This window comes from Saccopteryx leptura, chromosome 1 (genome assembly GCF_036850995.1).
Source record: "Saccopteryx leptura isolate mSacLep1 chromosome 1, mSacLep1_pri_phased_curated, whole genome shotgun sequence".
Classification (NCBI taxonomy): domain Eukaryota; kingdom Metazoa; phylum Chordata; class Mammalia; order Chiroptera; family Emballonuridae; genus Saccopteryx; species Saccopteryx leptura.
The window spans coordinates 250,679,261-250,701,153 of NC_089503.1; the positions used below are offsets into that span (position 1 = coordinate 250,679,261).

At 42.0% G+C, this 21,893-nt stretch overlaps 1 protein-coding gene and 1 pseudogene across 1 annotated transcript; one reads left to right on the top strand and one right to left on the bottom strand.

Moving 5' to 3' along the window:
• Positions 1-223: 223 nt before the first annotated feature.
• Positions 224-18,059, top strand: LOC136378438 (zinc finger protein 709-like). Its single transcript, XM_066345385.1, is given in 6 exon segments — positions 224-365; positions 12,452-12,578; positions 12,779-12,839; positions 13,818-15,283; positions 15,286-15,349; positions 15,351-18,059. Coding segments are annotated over 6 exon segments (1,767 nt in total). The 5' UTR covers positions 224-362; the 3' UTR covers positions 15,397-18,059.
• LOC136389758 (meiosis-specific nuclear structural protein 1 pseudogene) lies at positions 10,358-12,421 on the bottom strand (annotated as a pseudogene).
• Positions 18,060-21,893: the final 3,834 nt, after the last annotated feature.

The window sequence follows — 21,893 nt, forward strand, 5'->3', positions numbered from 1 at the left end:
AAGCTGGGCACCAGCAGCTCTAAAGCAGAAAAGTATTCTATTAGCAAGCAAATGTACCAGGCCTGGTAAGGTTTGGATGAGCTCAGGCTAGTTTGGATGAACCTAGCTTCCTCCCGCTGGCTGTCACTCAGGTACGAGGGGGCGGGGCCGCTGGAAGTGTCCAATCAAGAATGCCTCTGGGAAGGTGGGTGGGGTGAGGCGCCTAAGCGTTCAGTACGATCATTTAGCTCCAGCGGTGCTGAATTTTTTAGTCCACGTCTTTAACGGTCCCTTGGTGGCTCTGCCTCAACCTCTGTCCAGCTGTGTCCTCATTGGTCGTGGGAGTCGTCGGAGGGACTCAGGGAGACCCAGGAAACCCAGACATGGTGAGTGTGCGGAGACCGGGTCGAGACCGGGAGGAGGGGCTGGTTGGAACCGTTGTCCGGACGGCCTCCCGCGGTCGCGTGCGGAGTCTGCGGACCCGAGTACCCCCGGGGCCGCCGATAGGACCTCAGTCCCCTCCGGATGGCAGCGAGGGGACTGGGCCAGCAGCAGGAACCCCGGGCGTCTTGTCGCGTCACTGAGCGGCGACTTAGATCCCGGCGCCACTCTGGGCAGCTCTGCGCCCCCCGCCCCCCCAGATTGTGAGGTAACCACGTGGAAGGATATCGGGACAATAGTGTCACGGTCTCCGGGAATACCTACGTGCGTGGAACTGTGGGCATGTCCCCAGGCCCAACTTTCACGGCTGGAGTACTTATTTTTCCTGAGTTTTCCAAATGTTTGAGAAGTGGGGTCTGACATTCACGACCCTACCTTTCCCCGACCCCCCAACCGGTCTCTTCTAGGGGCTGGCCGTCAATCCCTAAACTGGAGAGCCCTTCATTCCCAAACGCCGCTTTCCCCTCTGCGATTCACATCACTGTCAACTATTTGTTCTCCGTGGTGCATTTCAAACAGACTCAATATTTTAACTTAATCATTTTCCCCGGCGGCATGAATGACTCATTTTTAAAGATTATTTTGCCTGTGGATATTTTACATGAGAGGAAACAGAAAACAACTCCCTGGGACTACTTTTCATGAAATCCTTGTGCCTAACAACCCAGGACCTTCCCTGGGCACAGACGTCCTATAGGAAGGCCTTTGGGTGGGGGGGTTCCTTTTTGGAAACTTTCCTGGGTGTTCTCTCCTGTCAGTATTGCCCCTTCCCTGCGTTTATCAGCTTAAAAAGATTTATTCACTTATTTAAGTTTACGGTTTTTAGTAAGGGTGAAGTGTATTTAATCGCTAGAGCTTTAAAGACAGCTTAAAATATTCCCAAACAGGCAATAAAGGTGTGACTAGGATAAAAAAAAAAAGAAAGATTCCTGTATGCCATCTTATTTGTTAAGAATTCTGATTTTCTCCTGCCCAGGCTGTGGTGCAGTGGATAGAGCGCGGACTGGAATGCGGAGGACCCAGGTTCGAAACTCCGAGGTTGCCAGTTTGAGCGCCGGCTCATCTGGTTTGAACAAGGGGTCACTCAGTCTGATGTAGACCCCAGGTCAGGGCACATATGAGAAAGCAATCAATGAACGACTAAGGGGTCACAAGAAAGAATTGATGCCTTTCATCTCTCTCCCTTCCAGTCTGTCTGTGTCTCTGTTTCTGTCACACACACACACACACACACACACACACACACACACACACAAATTCTGATTTTTGCCTGACCAGGCGGTGGCGCAGTGGATAAAGCGTCGGACTGGGATGCGGAAGGACCGAGGTTCAAGACCCCTAGGTCGCTGGATCGAGCAAGGGGTTACTCGGTATGCTGAAGGCCCGCGGTCAAGGCACATGAGAAAGCAATCAATGAACAACTAAGGTGTCACAAAGAAAAACTGATGATTGTTGCTTCTCATCTCTCTCTGTCCCTGTCTATCTCTCTCTCTGTCTCTGTAAAAAAAAAAAAAAAAAAAAAAAGAAAGAATTCTGATTTTCACTCTTTATTTCCCTGAGCTGTTGTGGTAAGTTTCTGAGGCTTCTTCCTTACTTCTGGTTATGTTCAAATGGAATTCCGGGAGTCAGACTTGCAGACCAAAGTGTTCAAGTGTGGTTAAAACCAGTTTCTTTTTGTGCAAATAATAATACTACTTTTCTCCTGGTTATTTGTTCTGTTTTTGTGTTAGGGTGGTTGTTTTTTGTTTTTTTTTTTACATCTATTTTTCTAAAAGTAATAAATATTTAGGGTTTTCTGGTAGAACTAATAAAAATGTTTTACACTTTTCTCCCCTTCTTTTTACACGAATGTTGGGTTTAAGGGATTTTGCTGGATTGTACACTTGATTTGTGCTGTCAATGTAAGAAACATTTAAATCTGTAGAGAATTTTTATGTGTTTATTTGAGCTAAACTGATAAATGCCAGGAAGCGAATCTCAACAGATTGAGAAAATGCTCCAGAGAATGGTAGTTTTGCACCTTATTTTATACCTTACAATCAAGGAGGAGGCTTAAGGGATGCCTTAAGGGAGGCACATGGATTCGTGGGTGGTAGATTAGAGGGTGGGAGAAAGCAAAGTGGGGGAAAACGCTGGGATTGGATAAAAAGTAAAATGACTGGACACAAATCTCTTTTACATACATAGGTGGATTTAGGATAATTAATACAATAATTAACATGATAACAGTAACAATTAGGGGTTTTACCAGCTCTGCTCTGGTGCAGTGAGGGATCTGGAACAAAGGAAGTTACCCCAACATTCCAAAGTATGTTATCATAGTAGCAAAATAACAATGGACAAGCTCAGTTAAGGTAAAGCTTGACCTTTATCAGGGAAGGTACCAGTCTAGGACAGGACTACCCACCACCACTCGTTTTTTGTTAGAAAGTGTTCATTTCAGACCTTCCATATGGTTACTTTCGATCTCTGAGTTTGTGAGGCTTCCATGCAGGCCCTCCTCTGAGCTTGTCAGGTTTAGTATGTGGCCCCTTTTTTGTCCACAGCGTCATTTAAAGTATCACCTCCAGTGCAGAACAGAAAGGCCTGTTCTGAAACTGGCACCAAGCTAAGGCCCCCTTGAGCCTGCAAAGGGAAGTAATTGAAGGCCCAGCTGTTTCTTCCGGGGAACCCTCCTGGTGCAGGAATCCTCCCTGCTCGCACCCAGCGTGGAGGAGCCTGCACCCTGAGAGCAGCCACCCTGGGGAGCAGGGGTGCAGGTGCACAAGGAGGTGGGGGGTGATGATGCCCTTTCTGATGCTGTGGTTGTAGTTTTTTAGGCTGAGACATTTTAATGTTTTATTATTTTTTATTTATTTATTCATTTTAAAGAGGAGAGAGAAGGGCGGAAGATGCAGGAAGCATCTACTCCCATATGTGCCTTAACCAGGCAAGCCCAGGATTCGCCAGCAACCTCAGTGTCCCAGGTTGACACTTTATCCACTGTGCCACCACAGGTCAGGCCAGGCCAGGCCTAGACATTTTTAGATCTTATGTTTGAGTTTTGCATCCACAGTAGGTGCACTGAGAGTGTAATTTGTGCACGTGAAGTCTATAAAGATCAAGGGTTCTGTCTTGTCTACAAAATATTTCTGATTTTAGGGGTTCATTTGGGTCAGAATCTGAATCAGGCCGAGTTTCCTCGCTATGAGAATAGAAGCCTGGGGGAGGGTGTTGGAGCTCCCAGAGTTCACTCCTGGGGTTGCTCAGACGTCCCTCCCTCCTTCCTCAGAAACTGGCCCACTCCAGAGGTTCTGTGTCAGCTGGGAATATTTAGACCTTAAGTCTAGGAGTATGTTAAACATTCTGAATATGGGTTTCCTTTGACCTGTAAGAAAGCAGTGTTTTAATTCCAATTATTTCTGTTTGTTTTCTTGGATTTTTTTTTCCATTGAATATTTTAGCCTCTTGATTCTAGTTTCCCTGGGCACTTGGGGTATAAAATGTAATAGATTCTTTTTGGATTTCATGCATGGTAGGAAACTCCCCACCTTGACTTTAACTGGACTTATAGGACTCCACGGTTCAGAAAACTTGAACTGGGAGGTGGGCCCCTTGTGGCAAACCCCTGATAGGCACACACGCACAAGTGCTCTTTCCTGTCCCCTCTTTCTGGAGCGTTCGCTGTGGGGTTACCACCCCTGAGCTTCACTTTTCTACACTGTAAGTCTGCTCTACCATAGAGTTTCACCTGGAAAGCTAGCGTGGTCCTGTCCCAGCCACCACCTTGTTTAAGCTCTCCACTGTATTGGTCCGAATGGCTTCCATAGAGGCCATTCTGCCTTTGAATCCTGAATGGACTTACTTTAAGAAAGTAAAATGAAATGTAAGTTGATTGAAAGAGATGATATAAAGCAAAACCAAACAGATTTTTTGTTTCATTAGGCAAAAGAATTTCAAGATGTGAGATGGATGTTTTTTAAGTTCTTAAGTGCTTTTTCTGTTTTTAGGTCATGATTCTTTGTGCCTGTCCCTAGAATACTTTGACATTTAAAAGGCTATACTGTTTCTAATTTATTTTAATTGATGGGAGGAAAAAAACAATTAAATTTCTATTTTTACTGATACGAGGAAACCATCTCAAAGTTTATGTAATCTCCTAACTCCTAGTCATTTTCAGGACTCAATTGCAATCCCCTAAGCATCATAATATGTTACTCATTTCTGAAAATGTCCCCTGTGTGATACATAGTAGAGGGACAAACACATAGGCCCTTTGTCCTTTTAGTTAGAAAGAGACTTGTAAAATATTTTATGATGTCTGATTTTATATCTGTTAGCATTTTAAAGGCTTCAATCTTAGAGTGGTTTCCTATGCAGGAAAGTTAAAGCGAATTTTGAAAAGCAAAAGTGAATTACAAATATTAAGTATAGAAAAATATGGTGTGTATAAATTTCCTACCTTATTTTAAGGAAATAATGCATGACAAGGTTTAAAAATTCATAAGCTAGGAAGCTAACTTCAGAAAACTCCCTGCTCACATACCCTGTCCCGGTCCTGTGCTCTAACTCATCCACCCTCAGATCACCAGCTTTGATCACCTCTTGATCATCCTATTAGTGGGGTTTTGTTTGTATGTTTGTTTTTTTAATGTTTCTTTATGTAAAAACAGGCCATTGTAAATGCCAGTTTTTTCTTGCCCATGTTTTTTCTTGTAATGAGCAGTCAGGCTCCACGTGTTTGGTGTTTGAATCGACTGAGCCTGTGTTCTATATATGGAGGACTCTGGGGTGACAGTTGTGGTAACTCCTCCCCCTTTGGGAGCAGGAGTATGGGAATGGAGCCTTTCTTATGGTGGTCTTGGGCTGATGTCTTGGGTGGAAACTATCTGTGTTTAGAGTTAAGATTTGAATGAGTCTGGGGTCCTCCCAACATTAAAGGGGGAGTTAGGGAAGTGAGGAAAAGTATACCTCTGAATGAGGTGAGCGCATCGGAGAGTGGGCTGGTTCCACTCTCCTAATACCAGAGGGCTCCCTGGGACCCCTAAGTAACTGTGCTACTGCTGTTTCTGTCTTTGCTGTAACACAGATCCTGACCCTCTGAGTTAAGAGAAACAACACCCATAATAACCTCACTGTAACACACAAAGGGATTAGTTTAAACCACTTTAAGCCTGGGGTACTTATACTCTGTTAAATAACCAGTGGTCATGGAGGAGGCTTGTAACCCTGATGGCAGTGATGTGAGGCCCCCTGGAAGAATGCATTTTATGAAATCCAGTGTACACAGGATACCTTCCCTCAGTGTATATCCAGTGACCTAAAATACAAAATGGGAAGAGTGGGAGATGGGGAACGATACAAAATAAGGTACTTAAACTAAGGTTCACAATATGACCTTATTGCAAATTCAAAACATACTGGAAGAATTTAACATAACAGAAAAGAAGGAAGATCACTGGCTTTTGGTTCTCTGCAGCATAGGTTTGACTTAACATCTCTCATGCACTAATTCATGAAACTTGATGTAATTAATCAAACTAGATGTCTATTTACAGGTATACCTGAGGCTCTGACTAAGTTGAAGCAATTTACCTCATCATTTTAGGGGAATTTCTTAATACAATACAGAGGACAAATATACTGCTCACAAAAATTAGGGGATATTCTATTGCTTCATATTCATTTTGAGATAGGTATACTTTACCTTAACCCACGGAACTTGCACCTTGCCTAAATCCCTCATAGTCATTTCCTCCATTGTCCTAAAATATCCATCGGGAAAGCTCTGAACTCTAAGCCTCTACAACTTTCAACTTGGCCTGACAAAGTAAGACCCCCCACAGACCTTATCCTCTCAACTCATATTTTTTAATTTAAAAAATTTTTTTCAATTACAGTTTATATTCAGCATTATTCTGAATTAGTTTCAGCTGTGTAGCAAAGCGGTTAGAAATCATATACTTACAGAGTGGTCTCCCAGCCTCCATGCTTCAAGTATCCACCTGGCCTCATACACAGTTGTTGAAATATCATTGATTATATTGCCTATGCTATAATCTATACTGCTCACAAAAATTAGATATTTCAAAATGAATATGAAGCGATTAAAAAAGCATTTGATTTTTTTTTATTATTAAACAAGAATATCAGAAAAGCAAAAGACAAGTCAAAGAAAGTTGTCCAATTGTGCAAATGAGATGCAAAACCAACTTTTATTTCATTGGTGAAAATGCACTGTACAAAAGGCTGAAAGTACTGGAGTAGCTGCACGTTCCCCGATCCCCTCATTTTTGTGAGCAGTATACATAACTATTCTGTAACTACCAATTTATACTGTTTAATCCTTTCACCTTACTCACTTAGCCCTCCAACCTCCCTTCCCTCTGACAACAGTTAGTCTGTCTGTTTCTACGTTGTTTGTTTATTTTGTGATCCAGTGAATATTAATTAGTTATATGGCCCATTGTAAATTGAACAGGGCCTTGAATTATTGATAAGCATTATAAGAAACCTATTTAGGAAGAAGTGTTTATCCCCAATGCTTCTCTTTTTAGCAGCCTTATTTGGTCTGTTCTTGAACCTGGGAAGAATGAATGACATCTCACAGTAGATTATCACAACCTTGAGGCTATAGTAGCAGCAGATAACCAGTCCCCAACATTATGGATATTACTGACTTCTTCCACTCAGCAACTGGTAAATATCCTGCTATCACAGATTTGGCTAAGTCTGGTCTGTTTAGTGCCTGTCTCAGCCTCCCAGCTTCAGTTGGCCTTGACCTGGTTATTCTCAGGGAGCTTTGGTAGCCTTGCCATCCCATAGGCTGTGTAAGCAGGATTGAAAACTATATCAGCTTTGCTCCAGGAGCACAGAAATGACATAACTCTAATGGTGTCCTCCTCTGAGGACATTTATTTTACATTCATTCAATACATATAAATATTGAAAAAAGGAACTTGCAAAAAGTAGATGGGCCAGTAACCCACACATAATGTAAGGCCCTAATACCTTGGTGAAGTTCCTGAAAATTATTTTCTCCTACCTAACTCTGAAAAAAATAGCAACAGTCCCTCAGCACCCACAACATCAGCTCAATTCTTTTGGGCATGATGGCAGGCAACATGGTTTTGGGGCACCCCTCCCACAGAAGGCTCCAGACTGTTTAAATTGCCATACAACAGGTATTCCTATTAGTGCCCTGGAGTCCCCTTACTATAGAGCAGGGGTCCCCAAACTTTTTACACAGGGGACCAGTTCACTGTCCCTCAGACCTTTGGAGGGCTGGACTATAAAAAAAACTATGAACAAATCTCTATGCATACTGCACATATCTTATTTAAAAGTAAAAAAACAAAACGGGAACAAATACAATATTTAAAATAAAGAACAAATAAATTTAAATCAACAAACTGACCAATATTTCAATGGGAACTATGCTCCTCTCACTGACCACCAATGAAAGAGGTGCCCCTTCCAGAACTGCGGAACTGCGGCAGGGGCTGGATAAATGGCCTCAAGGGGCCGCAGTTTGGGGACTCCTGCTATAGAGGCTTTGTTCACCTTCTCTCAGGCCTCCTGGAGTTACTCAGTGATGGCCTTAAGTTGTCCATAGGCTTCTTTTTTTTTTCTTTTTTCTTTATACCAAAGGGTAGAATTGCTGGGTCATGTTGTAACTGTATGTTTAACACCTGGAGGAGTTGCCACAGTTTTTCACAGGCGCTGCACTATTTGACATTCCCGTCAACAATGTGTGAGAGTTATTTCTCCACATCCTCATCAGCACTTGTTTTCTTTTTTATTTTAGCTATCTCAGTGGGTATGAAGTGGTATCTCGTTGTGGTTTTACATTTCCCTAATGGTGTTGAGCTTCTTTTCATATGCTTGTTGGCCATTTGTGTATCTCCTTTGCAGAAATGTCTTCGATCCTTTTCCCTTTTTAAAAATTGGCTTGTCTTTTTAAATTGGGTTATTTGTCTTTTTATTACTGAACTGTAAAATTTTATGTCCAGGATACAAGTCTGTTATTAGATATATTCTTTGCAGAGACGTTCTATTCTGTGTTAAGTTGTCCATAGGCTTCTGATATAAAACCTGCGCTAGTCCCCACACTGTCTGCCATTAGAACTGCAATCATCATTGTGCACTGGGATCTCTTGAAAATAGGCACACTCTTAAACACAGCTTGTGACTCTCGCTGAGCTGACCATTATGCCTTTAGCCCAGAAAGTAATACCCCACCAAGTAAGGACTCCTACTGATACTTCTATGTGATATAACAGAGCCAAACCTTCAGGATCATGGCCCTTTCTCTGTTTAGTCTATTGAAAGATTCTGTAGTATTAGAGAAAGCTGCCATTTCCCTAGAGTTTCCTCGGGAATTCTTTGGGATTCACTGAATGCACAGCCCTGGGGAGTGCACAGACTTTCAAGAGGACAGACAGACAGCACACATATAGAAATGATGGCACTCAGGGGAGAGTTGCTGCTCTTCATCTCCCAATGAGGACATTCCTGATAAAGGACCAAGCTTCAGGGTCACACAGCAACCAAACATCAGGCAATCATTTTACTACTGCCCAACAGTTGCCTGCATCAGCATATATTTACAGACTCTAGGACAGTGGTTTTCAACTTCTCTAATGCCGTGACCCCAGAATACAGTTCCTCATGTTGCGGTGACCCCAAACCAAAAAATAATTTTGGTGGCTACTTCATAACTGTAATTTTGCTACAGTTATGATTCGGAATGTAAATACCTGGTATGCATTATGTATTTTCCAATGGCTTTAGGCGACCCCACTGGGGTCGCGACCCACAGGTTGAGAACCGCTGCCCTAGGACTACTGTTGATAAGAGTTGCCCCTTTTGGTAAAAGAACTCCAGGAATGCCTTGAATCAGATACCCGAAATATAAATCTAGGTAAAATTTGTCTGTATATTACTAAGTCCACAATATAAGGACTTACCAGGAAACTGCTGATCCATGTTGGAGTTCGAGACTCTACTTGGTAGTACCCATGGAGCTTCTCAGAATACAGTGTGCTGTGCTCTTCAACAAGGCATTCCGTGGGAGGCTCATAGAGCATCATGCTGACTTATTGAAGTAAGTTCAAAGTAGGTGAATGAATGATGTCCTGTTTCAGCATCAGTCAGTCATGGGGGTTAAATTGTAATGAGTCTGTCTTTATTTTTTTTTCCAATGTACTTTTTTAAAGAGCAATTTTAGATTTACCGAAAAGGTGATCATAGAGTTCTGTGATAAATATTAGGCAAGTTAAAAGCAATACTTTCTGACAAGAATATTTTCATTCTGCTAGCTTCATTGACTACTAAAGGCCTGGAGGACTTTAGGGGTTATATAACCAACTGGACCTTAAAACTTTGATTTCTACAACTTTTCTGGACTCTCATGAGTGATGATGGGAAAGAAAAAGCTTGTTTAGTTCATCACTCTGGTTTTTTGTTGTTGTTTCCGAAGTTAGAAGTGGGGAGGTAGTCAGACTGACTCCCAAAGTGGGGAGGTAGTCAGACTGACTCTCGCATGCGCCCTACTGAGATCTACCCGGCATGACCACTAGGGGGCGATGCTCTGCCACTTTGGGGCATTGCTCTGTTGTGGCTGAAGCCATTCTAGTGCTTTAGGTGGAGGCCATAGAGCTATCCTCAGCCCTGGGCCAACTTTGCTCCAATGGAGCCTTGGCTGCAGGAGGGGAAGAGAGAGAGAGAAAGGAGAGGGGAAAGGGTGGAGAAGTAGATGGGCATTTCTCCTTTGTGCCCTGGCCTGGAATCGAACCCAGGACTTCCACACGCCGGGCCAACACTCTACCACTGAGCCAACCAGCCAGGGTTTCGTCACTCTGGTTTTGTTTGTTTGTTTGTTTGTTTTTAAATAAATTTTAATACACAAAACAAATGTTTTCTTACAAAGAACCACTTATATATGATGAAGAGATGTTTTAGAAAATCCAAAAAGACAACAGATTCCTATGATCACTGAACTATAAAACAGAAGTTACACTGATATCTAGTGGTAACATAAATGAATCCAGGTTTCACCAAATCTTGGTATCACTTTTCTTCACAAATTTCACTCCTTTTCTGATATGCTTTCCTAAACTCTTCACCAAGCATATCAATATCATCCTCTTTTTTTGAATACTCCTTTAGGGAGATATCCCAGTAATTTTGTAGCATGTTCCTGAAGAAGTTTCAGTCTTTCTTCTTCAATAATTGCATTAACACATCCCTGTCTTCTTTGCTGTGACTGCCATTCTTCCAGTTCACATTGTTTGTCTGCAAGGAACTGGTTGTGACGCTCTTCAATAAGTTTTTCCACAGCCCTCCTGTGTTCTAATTGCTTCATTCTTTGTTTTTGAGCATTCATTAATTCTATCTGGTCATCCTCAGCGAGTTTAGCCAACATGGCTTTTCTAAAGGTCCCCTCTTCCTCTTTTGCAGCCTGTAGTACTAGTTCCTTCAAGGTCATTTGTTCTATAAAATTTTGCTTCAATTCCTTTTGCTTTCTCAATTCTCTTCTGCTTCTTCTTTTAGTTTCCTGTCATGTATTTCAGCCTGTTCTTCCTGGTATAATTCTTGTCGCATTTGTTCCAAATCTTCTCGTTGCCATAGCATTTCTTCCAATTTCTGAGTCAGCGTATTCTGAAGCTGTAGCCTTTTTTGTTCATTTTCTTTAACTTTTGCCACCCAATCTTCTTCTCTTTGTTGCTGAAAGTTGGCAAACTCTATGATTTTTCTGTTTTCTTCTTCCATTTCCTCACGTTTCTTGTTTCTCCAGAGAGTCTGCTCTTTTTGAAACTCTTCTATATACCTTTGAATTGCATTCATTTTTTCTAATTTCTGTTGTCTTTCTAATTGATCTTCTTCATAGATCTTCCTAACAATTTCATCAGTCATGAGTTTCTCTTTCAGCAATTGCTCATAAGCTTCTTGCTTTTTCTTTTCTTGTTCTTCAAGTTGTTTCTCTAAGTCGAGATAGTACTGTGCCTTCATTTTACCCCGCCTGTCTTCTGCAGCACTCTCTTCCTTTAGGACTCTCATGCTCTTCCATCATGGTTTTGGCTATTTCAGCATCACGTTTCATTTGTTCATATTTAATGGCATCCTTTTCAGCGATCTGAGCTGCCCTTTCTTTATTGAAGTAAGCTGCTTTTAATTTCTTCTCCAATTCTCTGAGCTCAATGCTGTTTTCTCTTACTTGCTGCCTTATCTTTTCATCCTTTAGACTTTCGTGTTTCAGTTTTGCCAGTTCCATAGCCAATTTTTCTTCTTGTTCAAGCTGGAGTTCCCTCAATCTTTTGTTTTCTTCTGCCTTTTGAATGGCCTCCTCCATATCCAATTCAAATTGTTCATTATGTAATAATCTGAGGAACCTCTTACACTCAGCCCGGTCATCAGTTTCACTCCGCACTGTTTGGTCCCTAATTTGATTCTCTTATCTTTTTCAGTGCATCAACATGCAATTTTTTGCGGTAATTCATATCTACTAATTTCTGATGCCTTTCACTGAAGTTCAAAGTACTCCTTTTAGAAGCCCCTCAGGGAATTCCTCCTCTCCTCATCCCGCCATCCTCTCCCTTCCTCCTTCCCCTTTCTTCCACACACCTTGTCACTCTGTTTTTACTGATTAAATACTATTTAGATTTGACTCTGCTCAATGGAGGGATGTATGTGGTGAGTAGTAAGGAAGGAGATGAAAGGAGTTTTCTCACAAGGTATTGAAGGTCTTAAAATGGTAACATTTGTTTAATTTTTATAGCACTCCGGTATTTCCAAAATGCTGTAGGCTGTGCCATTAGAGAGAAATAACATATAATGTGATCACAGTAAAAGTGCACAAATAATTTCAATATGTTCATGATGCTGTTAATTTATGAAGAAGTAAGGGAGGACAATGTGGAAGTTTATGATGATCAGTTTTAGAATATTTGGAGATGACAGAATCATATGTGACTTTCATATAAATAGAGTCTGGGTGTCCAGTGCTGTCTCTCTCACTCATTCTACTCAGTACATTCTTGGGATGTTTTAGGACTCGGTGGCCATTGAGGATGTGGTTGTGACTTTCACCCTGGAAGAGTGGGCTTTACTCGATCCTTCACAGAAGAAACTCTACAGAGATGTGATGCGAAAAACTTTCAAGAACTTGGCCTCAGTGGGTAAGAATGACCAGTTACCTTTACTTCATCAATTGGAAAACAAGTGTTTCTTGCTCATTGATGTTTTTTCCCAAGAGTTGGGTTGCAGAAAGGTGGGACAGTGGTAAATAAACCAGGCTTGGTCACAGTTAAAAATGAACCTAGAATCAATATTTCTCTCTAATTTTAATATTTTGAATTTTGGGGGGGTTGCATTTTAGGGAAAAAATGGAATGATCATGACATTGAAGAACTGTATAAAAATCAGGCGAGAACACTAAGGTGAGTCACATTCACGGTAGAAAATAGTGACTGATTTAAAAATCCAATTATGTTAAAAAAATTTTCAAAAGAAAACAATCCCTGCTTCAAATTTAGTTATTAGAACATTTCCACCAAAACTAGTTTTTTATATATGACATAGTTCATCAGTACTTGCTAGATCGCTTACTTCTAAAGAGTATTATTTTATATATGATTGATTACAGGGAGTCCTTGGGTTACGACAGTTCTGTTCCTACAACAGTGACATAACCTGAACTTTGGTGTAAGTCAAAACACAACCTAGCCTAACACAAATTGAACACTTGCACTTTTAACCTTCCAAAATGGCACAGGTAAGCTGACTGGGGTGCCAGCTTCCTCACTGGTACTGATGCCACGTTACTGTATGTCCTTTCACTGTGTGCAACCAAACTACACAGTTCACCTACATAGTCCATAAGTTTGCTGCTACCGGCATAAGCTGAAACACTCACGTCTCGATTATTTTAAGTTTTTATGGGAGTGAATGTCATAAACTCAAAACGTTGTATGACAAGACTGTCATAACCTGAGGACACCCTATATTACTGTTTTAATAATTGGAAGGGTAAAGTACTTCTGCAAAATATTTTTTTTCTTTAGAGAGTTGAGAAGGATCAACTAGTAGTTGCAGCACATTAGTTGTTCATTTATTGCTTCCTCATACATGCCTTGACCAGGGGGCTACAACAGAGCGACCTTGGGCTTCAAGCCAGTGACCTTTGGGCTCAAGCCAGCAACCCTGCACTCAAGCTGAATGAGCCTGTGCTCAAGCCAGGGACGTCGAGGTTTCGAACCTGGGTCCTCCCTGTCCCAGTCCAACTGTGCCACCTCCTGGTCAGGCTTATATTCAACTTTAAACAATTCAGACAAAGCAGAATACCTACACCTTTGATAATCATAACTATAAAATTGTTAATAAAGATCTCATTAATACTGAATTCTCATTTTTTGCAGAAGTCATATGGTGGAGAGACTTTGTGAAAGTAAAGAGGGTAGTCAATGTGGAGAAAACCTCAGTCTTACCCCAAATAGGAATCTGAGTAAGAAAACTACTGGAGTAGAACCACACGAGTGCAGTGTGTGTGGAAAAGTCTTCACATATCATTCATTACTTAAAATGCACATCAGATGTCACACTGGACACAAATGTTACAACTATCAAAAACACGGGGAGAAGCCGTATAAATGTAAGGTATGTGGGAGAGCCTTCAGTTATCGCCAGTGGTCGGAAAAACATGAGAGAAGTCACTATGTAGACAACTACAAATGTCAGGAATGTGGGAAAACGTTCCGGGTCCGTACATCCCTTGAGTCACATAGACGGATTCACACGGGAGAGAAACCCTACAAATGTCGGGAATGTGGGCAAACCTTCATGTGGCACACAGGAATCCGAAGACACATGATAATACACACCAGCGACTCTCCTTATAAATGTAAGGTGTGTGCGAGAGACTTCAGTTGTTCCACTTCATTGAGGAATCATGAAAGAGTTCACACAGGAAAGAGATCCCGGCTTTGTAACCAGTGTGGAAAAGTCTGCAGATCTCACAGTGCCTTGAAAATACATGAAAGGACTCACACAGGCGAGAAACCCTATGAGTGTAAGCAGTGTGATAAAGCCTTCAATTCTCCTAGTTCTTTCAGAAAACATGGAAGAGTTCACACTGGAGAGAAGCCTTACGAATGTAAGGCGTGTGGGAAGGCCTTCAGTGGCCTCTCCAGCTTTCGAGTACACATGATCATTCACACTGGAGAAGGGCCTTATAAATGTAAGGACTGTGACAAAGCATTTATTTCACCCAGTTCATTTCGTCTGCATCAAAGGACTCACACTGGAGAGAAACCCTATGAGTGTAAACAATGTGGGAAAGCCTTCAGTTATTACTCTTCCTTTCGGTTACATGAAAGAAATCACACCGGAGAGAAACCCTATGAGTGCAAGGACTGTGGGAAAAGCTTTCTTCGTCAATATAACTTAAAACTACACATGAGACAGCAGAGTGGAGAGAAACCCTATCACTGTAAACAGTGTGGTAAAGCCTTTAGGTATTACTTTCCCTTCCAAAAACACGAAAGAAGTCATTCTGTAGAGAAAACGTACGAATGTAAGCTATGCGGTGAAACCTACAAGGATTACAGTTCCTTACAAATACACAAGAGAACTCACACTGGAGAGAAACCTTATAAATGTAAACTATGTAGTAAAGCCTTTAGATACTTACTTTGGTTCCAGAAACATGAAAGCAGTCACACTGAAGGGAAACCTAATGAATGCAAGGAATGTGGGAAAGCCTTCTCTGCTCACCACACCTTAAAAGTACACATGAGACTGCACACCGGAGAGAAGCCCTATGAGTGTCACCAGTGTGGGAAAGCCCTGAGATACTCCTCTTCCCTTAAAGTTCATACAAGGAGTCATGAGAGAGATCCTATGAGTGTAAGCAGCGTGGTAGAGCCTACAGATACTACAGTTCCTTAGAACACACGGAAGAACTCAAGAGAGAAGCCCTATGAATGGAAGAAAGTTTGAAAAGCTTCAGGTGTTACCGAAGTTTTTCATGACGTGAAAGCAATCACAGAAGAGAGACCCTGTGAATGTGAACTGTGCTTTAGCATTCACTTCTCGTGGAGGTTTTTAAATATATGAACTCACACTGAAGAGAAAGCCTGTGAATTTAAATGTGGTAAAGCCTTTGTCACACAGCCATTCAAAGATATGTGTGAGTGCACACTCGAGAGACATAAATGTGAAGAATATGGAAAGACTTTAGCCATCCCAGTTCCTTATAAAGTCATGAAAGAGCTCACTGGGTAAAATATATTGAAGATAAACTGTAGGAAAGGTTTTCAATCCTTAACATCTGACAACTTTCACTAAGTAGAAATAAATATAAGTGACATGAGAAAGCTTAAAGGAGATTAATCCAAGTATAATGTTCTGGACCACACACTGGAGTTATTAGTAAAGTTGTAAATATATTGCATTTATCAAGCCACTCTTTTAATGTGAATCACTGAAATATGGGTCTCTATTAATTTCAGAAATGGATACTAAGGTGACAATTGTATGTCATCTTCAGCAATAGTACATAATATTAATAAGTTCTTTTCTGAAATCAATATTTTCTTTTAGTTTTTTTTTAAGTTGTATTTATTGATTTTTAGAGTGAGGAGAAGATAGAAACATTGATTTGTTCTATTTATTTATGCATTTATTGGTTGATTCTTCTATGTGCCCTGACCAAGGGTTGAACCCACAACCTTGGTGTATGAGGATAATGCTCTAACCAACTGAGCTACCCAGCCAGGGCTATTTTCTTTTCATTTTGAAGCCCATTGGATTGATGGATGAGTTGAAGTGTATTTCTAATATGCAGTTAGGTTTAATTTTTTATAATTTGTGCTAAGAAGCCATTGAAATTTGACAGTCAGTATTTGTTGGGATTTTCCTATTGCCCTTGTGGCCGTTCCTATAAATCCCTACCTAGTTCATTGCCTAATTGTGGCCCAGTGGGTAGCTGAGGTCCCAGGTTTGAAACCCTAAGGTCGCCAGCTTGAACGTGAGATTATCAACATGATTCCAAGGTCACTGGCTCAGCTTGAGCCCCCAGGTCAAGGCACATGTGAGAAGCAGTCAGTGAACAACTAAAGTGACGCAACTACAAGTGAATGCTTCTCATGTTTCCCTTCCTGTCTCAAAAAAAAAAATCTCTAGTTAATTTATATATTTATATATATCTATATACATATACACACACACTACCTTAGTGACAAAGTTGCTTCTTTGCATGAAAAGTGTAAGAGCCTTTCTTCATTTTCCATACCTATAAACAATTGGGATAGTTTTTGTATATGGCAAAAGTTTATGAAAATATAGTTTCATGTGAATTATTATTTTCCTATTTGGACTTTAACTTTTTGTTCTTTTTTCTATTTGTTGAATAGACCTTGATTTAAGAAGAGAGACCTGTGATAGGACAAAAATTTAGAGGTGTTCCCCTGTGGCCATTATTATTAACTAGGTTTCCCAGGATCCATCCCTTTATGTTTCCATCTCAGAATTCACTAGTAGCTTTACCTCCATGAGATTTTAAAGGGAGCAGCAAAGAAGGTATTAGATTTTGCAGCCATCATTCAGGAAGAGAGAAATATAGGAATTTCAAAGATTCTATCTTTTATCCTATTTAGATTTTTTTTCACTTCCAATCCAGAGTATCCTCAAAACCATCAACAACTCTTTCATATTCATTTTCTAAAAGATGCAGATTTCCACTGACATATTTATTTTATTTCATTGACTTTGGGTTAGAGGGAGAGAAATATCAATTTGTGCCACTCATTCATGCATTCATTCATTGGTTGATTCTTGTATGTGCCCTGACTGGAGATGGAACTAAGTACCTTGGGGTACTGGAATGACACTAACCACCTGAGCTGCCTGCCCAGGGCTTCCACTATTATTTTTAGAAGGTCCACATCAAAGATTCATCAGTCTGGCTTTTTCTATCAGGCCTCTTTTGTCCTGAATCAGGAAACTGATTCAGAGTTCTGTACTTGGGAATATTGTCAGATTCCCCTCTTCTCTGGATTGTATTCATATAAGATCTAATTTGTATAGGAAACACCTTATGCTGTCGGCAGTGCTAATAAGTATGTGTTCCTGATTCACCCTGGTATCTGCAGTTGTACCATCACAAAGAAGGACATGGGAGCGTGTTTCTCCTCTGCACTGTACACTGGCTGCCTTGGCCTGGTCCTTTTCTGTGAGGATAGGCACATTTTTCCTATATGGAAGACTGGAGGTTTCCTGTTACTTGTAGCTGAATGTATTCTTTCAAAGTTTTTAATTACGTTGTTATGTGATTAAAAGTATGTATAGTTTTTTTTGCTTGTCCTTCTATTCCAGAAATAATCTATTACTGTTTCTAAGTCATCAAATGCTAACAAATATGACAGACATGAACCACTTAACGATGGAGTACACTGTGAGAAATGTGATTTTGTCATTGTGCCTACTGCATACCTATACTATATCATAGTCTATTGCTCCCAGGCTACAAAGGCATGTGGTTTGTTACTGTATTGAGTATTGAAGGGATGTCAAGGACTAGGGCATGACTGTACACACTGTAGACTTTGTAACACTACACTTAGGCCAATTAATTTATTAAAAGTATTTTCTTGCCTGACCAAGTGGTGGCGCAGTGGATAGAGCATCAGACTGGGATGTAGAGGACTCAGGTACGAGATAGCCCCCCGGGTCAAGGCACATGAGAAAGCAATTAATGAACAACTGAAGTGCCGCAGCAAAAAATTGATGCTCCTCATCTCTCGCCCTTCCTGTCTGTCTGTCCCTTTCTATCCCTCTCTCTGACTCTGTCTCTGTAAAAAATGAAAAAATAAAAAAAATTTCTTCAATAAGGTAAACTACATTTACAGTAACCCTTTTTACTTTATCAACTTTATTAACGTTTGTGACAGGGACAGATAGGGACAAACAGGAAGGGAAAGAGATGAGAAGCATCAATTTGTTGTAGCACCTTAGTTCATTGATTGTTTTTTCATGTGCCTTGATGGGGGGTGGGGGCTAAAGCAGACCAAGTGAGCCCGCGCTCAAGCTGGCAATCTCAGGGTTTCGAACCTGGGTTCTCCGTGTCCCAGTCCAATGCCCTATCCACTGCACCACCACCTGGTCAGGCACATTTGACTCTTAATAACACTTGGCTTAACAGAGAAACACGTTACACGGAGTCCCCGGGTTACGACAGTTCTGTTTCTGCAACAGTGATGTAACCCGAATTTTAGTGTAAGTCAAAATGCGCTAACCTCACACAAACTGAACACTTGTGCTTTTAACAGTTCAAAATGGCATAGGTAAGCATCCTGGGGAATGCCAACTCCCTCACTCATACGCCATGTTACTACGTATTCTGCTGTGCGCAGGCAAACCAGTTCACCCACGTAGTCCATAAGTATGATGCAAACAGCATAAACCAAAATACTCATGTCTCATTTTTTTTAAAGTTTTTACAGGAGTGAGCGTTGTAAACTCGAACACTCATGTTGAGACTCATAACTCAGCCTCCTGTATACAGCTGTATAAAAATGTTTTTTTATATATTTACTCTGTAAGCTTTAAAAAAGAAAACAAAGACACGTTAGCCTAGACCTACATGGGGTCAGGGTCAGGATCATCAATGGCACTGTCTTCCACTCCATACCTTGCTCCACTGGAAGGGCTTTAGGGGCAATAACATGGAGATGTCATCGCTTGTGGTAACTGCTGGAACACTGAGGCTCCCTGGGAGCTGCCGCTCTTCAGAAAGATGCCTATGCTGGTTTGCTTGGTTTTTCACCACAAATTTGCTTAAGAGCAGATACCGTAAACATTCCTTTGTTATTAAGAAGCTTGTCCAGGTATGCAAAAGCTTCTACTAAACCCTTCATTGATAGCCTGGCCAGGCAGTGGTATGGTGGATAGAGAGCATTGATCTAGGACACCGAGGACCCAGGTTCAAAACCACGAGGTCACCACTTTTAGCATGGGCTCATCTGGCTTGAGCATGGTATCATAGACATGACCTTATCCATGGTCACTGGCTTGAGCAGGGAATCACTCACTGGCTGGGCTAGAGCCCTCCTCCCCTGTCAAGGCACATATGAGAAAGCAATGAACAGCTAAAAAGCCTCAACTGAGTTAATGCTTCTCATCTCCCTCTCTGTCCCTGTCTTTTTTTCTCTCTCCCTCTCCCCCCCCCCCCACTAAAAAACAAACATAAAAAAGCCTTCACTGATTATTCATGGGGGTTCTTTGCCTTTTGCAGTTTTCTCTTGCCTGTTTTCAGCTGTGTATGCCTGTCCCAGTTACAACCACTCAATAAATGCCTGAGGAACTATCTCTAGTTCTTTGATGCCATCCTCACCCACACCCATGTTACAGTTGGCCACCTCAGCCAGTCTTGACTTTTACAGTCTCCTCACCCTTGGCAAGTCATCTGGAGTCAAACTTTTTTTTTTTTTTTTTAGTATGAGGAGAGAGATGAGAAGCATCAATTCATAGTTGCGGCACCTTGGTTCATTGATTGCTTTCTTGTACATGTATTGACAGGGCGGGGGGGGGGGGGTCACCACCCAAGCCAGTGAGCCCTTGCTCAAGCCAACAACCATGCGGTCGTGTATGTGATCCCAGGCTCAAAAAGGTGGTGACCTTGGGGTTTTGACCTGAGTCCTCCGCATCCCAGTCCAACACTATCCACTGCGCCACTGCCTGGTCAGAATGGAGTCATAAGCTCTTAAGTGTTTTTTTCCCCCCAGAGAGAGAGAGGGATAGACGGACAGACAGACAGGAACGGAGAGATGAGAAGCATCATCAGTTTTTCATTGCGACACCTTAGTTCATTGATTGCTTTCTCATATGTGCCTTGACCACGGGCCTTCAGCAGACCGAATAACCCCTTGCTCGAGCCAGCTACCTTGGGTCCAAGCTGGTGAGCTTTGCTCAAACCAGATGAGCCTGCGCTCAAGCTGGCAACCTTAGGGCCTCGAACCTGGGTCCCCCGCATTCCAGTCCGACACTGTCCACTGAGCCACCGCCTGGTCAGGCTTAAGTGTCTTCTTCCAGGTGCCATTCATACACTCCTAGGTGACATCACCCCAAGCCTAAGCAAGGCTGTTGATGCAGCATAGGTGTTGTAATGCTTTCAGAAATGCATGTGTTTTCTTAGTGTGTGCCTTCAGCTGCAGCAGTTGCCTGGCCAATCATGGTCCTTGGTGGAAGGCCTTAGAAGCTGCTGTAACATTGATTCATTGGTTGAGTAAAGAGGTGGTGTTTGGAGGGAGAAACACCACATTGACAAGTAAATTGTGCTCTGGTCGTGATCGTGTGATGCTGAGAAAAACAAAACTGCTGTGTCTGTTCTTCAGGTCATTAGAAAATCTAGGCCCTGGTCGGTTTGCTCAGTGGATAAACCATCTGCTTCTCTTCCCCTCCTTCTCTCCCTCTTCCCCTCTCGCAGCCAGTGGCTCGATTGGTTGAGCATCGGCCAAGCACTGAGGTAGCTTGGTTGATTCAAGCATTGGCCTGGCGCTGAGATAGCTAAGTGGATTCAAGCATTGGCCCCAGATGGGGGTTGCTGGGTGGATCCCTGGTTGGGGCACATATGGGAGTCTGTCTCTATCTCCCCTCTTCTCACTGAAAAAAAAAGACAATTCTACATATCTGACATAGGCCCCTCTCAAGTTTTTGTTACCGTCTTCAATGAAAAGATCTAACTTGGAGGTGTCACACTTTGTAATCTACAAACTTATTGTGAAGGTACAGTGATTCAAACTGGTTCTGGCATACAGACCAGTTTAAACAGAATCTAGAACCCAGAAACAAACCCTCACACGGTCAGGTGATTTTCAAGAATAGGAAAATGGCCAACTTAAGGTAAGGAGGCCAAGGCAGAGTCCTGGAGAAGGCACCATTCCCCCTTTGGAATAGTTTGGACATGAAAGTGGCATTTTTTTTTCTGGGATAGACACCCTAGATGTGGATTTGCCTTCCCTGCATGCAATGCTTCTGTCAACCCTGTCACACATGGACTGCATGCCTTATCCACACAGCATTGCTTCTAATGAAGGAACTCATTGCACAGAAAATGAGAGTGGCAATGAAAAAATGCTCATGGGATTCACTGGTCTCCATGCTTTCCACCGTCCTGAAGCAGCTGTCCTGACACAGCAGTTTACTTGGCTTTTGAAGACAGTGTCCCCTAGGTGACAGTACCTTGCAGGGCCGGGGCAGTGTTCTCCAGGAGGCTGGGTATGCTCGAAGACAGCACCCATTTGATGGCACTGATTTTCCTACAGCCAGGAATAGAGGGTGGAAATGGGAGTGCCACCACTCACTGTTATCACTGCGACCCCTAGTGATCTCCTAGCAAAATCTTGGTTGCATGTCTATGTGACTCTTATGCTTTGTTGGTCTAAATCAGTGGTAGTCAACCTGGTCCCTACCGCCCACTAGGGGGCATTCCAGCTTCT